This window comes from Garra rufa, chromosome 10, assembly GCF_049309525.1.
Source record: "Garra rufa chromosome 10, GarRuf1.0, whole genome shotgun sequence".
In the NCBI taxonomy this organism is placed as follows: Eukaryota; Metazoa; Chordata; class Actinopteri; order Cypriniformes; family Cyprinidae; genus Garra; species Garra rufa.
In genome coordinates this window covers 33,069,181-33,075,706 of record NC_133370.1, presented here as the reverse complement: position 1 = coordinate 33,075,706, position 6,526 = coordinate 33,069,181, and the positions used below count along the sequence as shown (strand labels likewise).

General features: G+C 36.9%; 1 protein-coding gene across 1 annotated transcript in view; it reads right to left on the bottom strand.

Annotated features, from left to right (window-relative positions):
• Window positions 1–1,118: 1,118 nt before the first annotated feature.
• The window catches only part of thpo (thrombopoietin), a 6,141-nt gene continuing 733 nt past the window's right edge, over window positions 1,119–6,526 (bottom strand). The window contains exons 2-5 of the mRNA XM_073848087.1: window positions 4,986–5,116; window positions 4,024–4,110; window positions 3,749–3,913; window positions 1,119–1,796 (exon numbers count right to left, since the gene is read on the bottom strand). Coding sequence (XP_073704188.1) covers window positions 1,659–1,796; window positions 3,749–3,913; window positions 4,024–4,110; window positions 4,986–5,116 — 521 coding nt within the window. The 3' untranslated portion in view covers window positions 1,119–1,658. The remainder of the gene's footprint in view (window positions 1,797–3,748; window positions 3,914–4,023; window positions 4,111–4,985; window positions 5,117–6,526) is intronic.

The window sequence follows — 6,526 nt, the reverse complement described above, 5'->3', positions numbered from 1 at the left end:
GCACTACTTCTCCACATAAGGCACACAAAAGCCCACTTGGCCTTTGCAAATGCTCATCTGGACAAAGAAGAAGACTTCTGGTCTTCTGTTTTATGGTCAGATGAAACAAAAATTGAATTGTTTGGCCACAATGATGTAGCCTTCATTTGGCGTAAAAAATGAGAAGCCTTCGACCCTAAGGGAGCTAAAGATCAGGGTGATGGCAAGGAGACCCTCCAACCCGAAAGAGTTGGAGCTCATCGCTAAAGATGAATGGGCAAAAATACCAGTGGAGACATGTAAAAAGCTGGTGAGCAATTATGGGAAGCGTTTTATTGCTGTAATAGCCAAAATTAAGGCTTTTCTATTGATTATTGAGAAGGGTATGAATAATTTTGGACATGCCACTTTTGGTTCAAATGTAAATAAAAGATGAGTAATATTTTTTTCCACAATGATGCCTCTTGTACATCATCTTACTATCTTTTGGAAAAAGCCTGTGTCATTTCCGGTCCAAAAAAACTTGCTGGTTGAATAAAAGTAGAAAAAAAGTCAGAATTTGCCAGGGGTATGAATAATTTTGGGCTTGACTGTATATACTTTTTAACCTCAAATGCTCGTCTCATCTTGCTCTGCCTGAACTCTTTTTTTTCTGGTTCAAGACAGTTAGGGTATGTCAAAAAACTCCCATCTTATTTTCTGCCTCAACTTCAAAATCGCCCTACATCGCTGTTTTACCTTTTTTGTTAAGGCCGTTTGATCTTCTTTGCATGTTCACTTTGCAAACACTGGGTTGGTACTTCTGCAGCGATGCAGGACAATTTTGAAATGATTTTTGAAGTAGAGGGAGATCTGTGACGTTTTGTTCTGAAAGTGAACTTCTCCTTTAAGAACACAATTTTTAAAGTAGTAGTGAAGCTGAATTGTGAGGTTTTGAGGTCAGTATTTAGATGAAAACACAATAATCCATACAACAAATTAAATGAAAACATATTTAAATATTTAGATATGTACATTTAAAAAAAAAAAAAACAGTTTACAAAACAAGGTATATAAAAAAGAGAATATATTTAAATATTTTCTTAAATATTTTCACATTGTGTACTTTGTGTTACTGATGCATTGAGCACAGTGTTCCAATGCAATATTTTTTTTTTTTTACACAATATTGTAAATACTATTTTTATACAAAATATAATATATACACAAATATTCCAAAAATAATAACCTGGAGTGTATAAATAAAGCGACTTCCCTGTGTGTGCACTGCACTACCTCCGCATTGTCACACATTCTGTCGCAGTTATCTTCCATGTGCTATCACACCTTGTAGAGTCAATTCAACCTTCAGGCAGGCTATAAAATAAATAAATATAATCTGTGATATAAAATAACATTTGGCACTCACCAGAAACTCTTTTCAGTTCAGAACAGTTTGTTTCAAAAGTTCAATGGGTGCATCTCAACAGTTGAGTCAGTTCAGCCACAATCCAGTAGATGGCACAGTGTTGTCGTTTATGCATCATGTACTTTCTCCTCTGTAAGTCTCTGATCTCTGGCAAAGTGCATGGCCCTCAATTGTCTTGAAGGTAGACCATTGTTAAAATTGATTGGGCCTGTCTGGTCCCATTATACAAGGTTGAAGAAAAGCCAAGATTAGAAGTCAGGTTTTTTTCAGTCTAGCACCCCTTTGCCATCTCTGCAATGAGCCACTCCAGCTTGCCAGTTAGCAGTAGCCCAAAGTGCTTCAACACCAAACCCAAATCCTTAGAGGGCTGACCCAGACAGAGCTCTGCCTGGGGCCCTACCTGCTCCCCCTGCTGGACGAGACAAAGATGGACAGATAAGGAAAACGATGTTCAAGCTAAAAATAGTCCTAGCGTGTTGAAGCAGGAAAAAACAGAAAGGTTTCTTCTGACAGAAATGACTGAGCTACTTTTTTAGAAGATTACTGGGTCATCACTGAGATCATTGAAATCACCAGCTTTGATTCTCACATGAAGTAGGTTATTTATGTTTTGCACATACATCAGAAATAAGCAAAACTACAGTTCAGCATCTCCCCACAGTACATGCTTTAATCTAGGAGTGGCTGTATGTATATTTTATCAGCAGGGCATGGCTGTAATGCACTTCAGAGAGCACCATGTTCCCATCATTCTCACTGGTCAAATATGTTGCTATCTTCCCTTCTTTCCTGGGGAAGGAAGGCAGAGGTCACCAGGACTCAAAGTCACCAAGATGACGTGACAAATCAACAAAGATTCCGGGAAGGCAGGATATTTTCTCTGAGAACTACGTAGTCCAACAACCACATTCAAATATGGGAAAAATTCTGTCTTTAAGCTAAATTTTTTCCAAGCAAATTTTCTTTCCCTATACAACTGTTTTTTTAAATAATATAAAAGCTCATCTCTATCTAAGTGTTGTAACATTAAATTACATTAGTTTTGAATATATTTACAAGATATATGTCTTTTCCCATTATTTCATTTTGGTAATTAATTGTAATATTTGCTAATCATTATATTACTTATAATTAATATAACTATGTGAGAAAGATATTTGTAGATTTACACTACCAGTCAAAAGTTTTTGAACAGATTTTTAATGTTTTTAAAGAAGTCTCTTCTGCTCAACAAGCCTGCAATTATTTGATCCAAAGTACAGCAAAAACAGTCAAAATTGTAAATATTTTTGCTATTTTAAATATCTGTTTTCTATTTGAATATGTTTTAAAATGCAAAATTTATTCCTGTGATCAAAACTAAATTTTCAACATCATTACGCCGGTCTTCAGTGTCACATGATCTTTCAGAAATCATTCTAATATGCTGATTTGCTGTTCAAGAAACATTATTATTATTATCAATATTCAAAACAGTTAAGTACAGGATTCTTTGATGAATAGAAATATCCAAAGATCAGCATTTCTCTGAAATAAAAGCTTTTGTAACATCATACACTGTACTATTCAAAAGCTTTGTGGAAATGATAGAAATTAGTACTTTTATTTAGCAAGGATGCTTTAAATTGCTGAAAAAGGTGGTGATGAAGACATTTATAATGTTACAAAAGATTTCTATTTCAGATAAATGCTGTTCTTCTGAACTTTCTATTCATCAAAGAAACCTGAAAATTATACTCAGCTGTTTTCAACATCATAATAACACATTTTTGAGTAGCAAATCAGAATATTAGAATGATTTCTGAAGGATCACGTGACAATGCAGACTGGAGTAATGATGCTGAAAGTTTAACGTTGAACAGAGGAATAAATTGCATTTTAAAACTTTCAAATAGAAAACAATTATTTTAAATGGTAAAAATATTAAAACATTGTACTGTTTTGCTGTACTTTGGATCAAATAAAAGCAGGCTTGGTGAGCAGAAGAGACTTAAAAAAACATTAAAAATCTTTTGACTGGTAGTGTATTTATTTATTGATTGATTGATTTATCTTTTTTATTTAAAGAGTGAGATATAGTCTTAATTTATGGTCGTAAATAAATCATTATATGAATTGCTGAATATTTGTGATATTTTTAAAAAAAACTATATATACAGTAGACTATATTTTTAGATTCATTTATTTTTGCAAGGTCAGACTTTGTAGGTAAATCCTCAGCCCTCATTCTTCACTCTGCAAGTCAATATCAGCTCCTATGTGAGTGAATTCCTCAAGAGGCTCGCAATCTGTCTGCGTGCTGTAAGTCTCTGTGCCAGTATCTACTGAGCTGCAGCACAAGGTTGAACTGGTCGTCCTCACCTCAATGTGAAGTAGTCTTACTACATGCAAGTAGTTGTTGATACTGTGCTCCAAGCGCTCCAGCAGAGTGAGTCCACAGCCAGGTTGGCTGAGTGTCCTGGCAGACCGCACATCCTGAGCAAGACTCCCCAAAGACAGCAGGATCTCAGCCCTCTGCTCATGCACCTGGAACACACACACAGGTGTCTCAAAGAGTGTGTGCCCGAGAGCAGCGTGAGTGGGTTGATGCTCTAATGGAGGGAGTGTGTGGGAGTGGGCTGCATTGAACGACTCACTGATTTTCTCTCCCAGGTTGCTTTGTGAATTCTGATGCATGGTAATTTAATATCAGACGGCAGAGCATCTACAGCACTGCAGACTACCTGTAAAGAGAGTGAAAAGCACAGCCTATCAAATGTCTCACCGGCAGATAGACAAGCAGAGATGTAGACGCTGAGAAGTCAGAGCGGCAAACTGTCAAACAAACGCAGAGTCAAGTCAATATCATGGAAGACGCCAAGACAGAGGATGACAGCAGAGAATCAAGCAAGACAGTTAACATGCAAATAGGTAAACTGACAGATATCTGTCAAGTGAAGTGTAGCATGCAAACAACTAATGAGACCGAGCTTTTAAAGCTAAATGAGTAACTTGGTATTGATTCCTGCAGTTTTTGTATTAACATAAACACAAATATGGTCGTGACTTGAAAAATGCAATAGATTGGAAGGTATTTATAGCCTTATAGACTTTTATAGCCTAATTCAATTGAAGGTTATTTAGATATGATTTGATTTCAATTGGAACACCAGTCCAAGTCAGATCTCAGATGAATATCTCAGACCTTGTGCTTAAATTAAATAGCTCAGCTGTCCTTGTAACATGATCTTGTATGAGTTACTATGGTGTAAGAAAAGAATTTAAACACTGGGCCACAGATAAACATCCCAAAGGGCTATTTACACCAAGGACGATATCTATAACGATAACAGCAGAGAGGAATGGTATCACTTGAATCACTTTCAGAATGATTTTTCTTGCTGATTTATGGTAAAGAATTTCAATCAGAATTTAGCAAGCATTCCAAATGGAAAATGACACAACTCCAGTTTGTGATTAAAGATAAACACAACATTATGTGTTGGTGTGGACACCAATATAACAGTTATCATTCTTGGTGTGAATGGGTCTTGAAAGAAATAGAAAAACATAGAAGTGAAAGAACTATATACATCTGAAGTAGATTTCCCAGTCTTACCATTTCCATTTGTAAGTCCTTCACCTTGTTTATCATTCTTCTGGCCTCGCTGTCACACACAAAGTCAATTGGTCTAGTGTGAACGTGAGACAGTTCTGAGGCAACCATGCTGAACACTACCACCAGCACTCCTACAAGACAACCAATCCAATTAGAAAATGTGCGTCTGTAATATATTATGTAACTCTGTGGACTACAACAATGAATTACAGTGGCAGATCCAAGTCACAAATGTGCAATATTCAATAACACTTTACATTGAACATTACAATAGAGGAAATGAATGGGATTTTTACTCCTGGAACTTAATCCACTTTATTTCGCATTAGCCGCTATAGAGTGTTTTCACGAGGTTACATCAATCGGCCTTATTGGCAGCACTGAGCGTAAACAATGCCACTGAACCGAACAGAGAGAAACGAGATGAACGATGCTGATGTGTGGGTGCGAGTAAGTAAGTTAGGTAGTTCGGCGATTGGATGTGTGGTGAGTGAGGCGTGGTCCTGCTCCCGAACCTCAGTTAACTAGTTAACTCCCTTTATTGCTACTGAAAATGCTCAATTATTGTCATGTTTTTGACTGTACTAATCAGTCGGACCAGGATAAACATTTGCCCCCGGTTTCACAGACAAGGCTTAAGCCTAGTCCTAGACTAAAATGTAAGTCTGAGCTGTTTCAACTGAAATAAAATTGCACTGATTGATCTTAAAATATATCAGTGCCTTTGTTTTGTCTCAAGATGCACACCAGTAATGTTTTTTTCTAAGCATGTTTGTAAAAATTACTTAAATGTCCTAATTGAACTATGGCGTAACCCTGGCTTAGTCTAAGCCCTGTCTGTGAAACTGGGCCTTAGAGTACAATAGACTGCCAAAAGTTATAACAAATCAAGGAGAAGAGAAGAAACTACTATTAGAAACTATCCCATTTCGGTGTTATAGTCAAGGAAGTTTGCGTAATATGGACGCAGCAGGTGCAGTAATATCACGCAGCGGCTAAAATTAGTTCCCAGCTAGGTAACTTCCAATGTGACTGGCGTGATATTACTGCGCCTGCTTCGGCCATGTTACAACAGCAAACTTCCTTGACTATTACACCGGAATGGGAGTGTAGTTCCTAATCTTATCTGCCTAGAAAATCGCAGCTTTACATTTTTCACTGGTCTTAGTACACGATATAACTCGTTAGTCATTTTGAACATGATGCTATACTGGTCTCATAGGATTCAATGATCTATGCTAAGCTATGCTAAAAGTGATATCGCCAGAACAGGAGAACGGCTGAATGGATTTAAAAATGGTAAAACTCAACTTATTAACTCGGGGAGTTGAGGAAAGAGCCTATTTCCAAAAAATAAACTGGAGTGTTCCTTTAAAAATGGAACATTGCACAGACGTAGCCATATGTGTTTGCTAGGATTAGATGTCTTTAAGATGTTTATGAATTAGAATGTATGCGAACCTGACATCTTACATACATCTGCCAGACATTTGTACAGAGCAGATGCTTTCCAGATCAAGAGATCTTTAACCGACATCTTG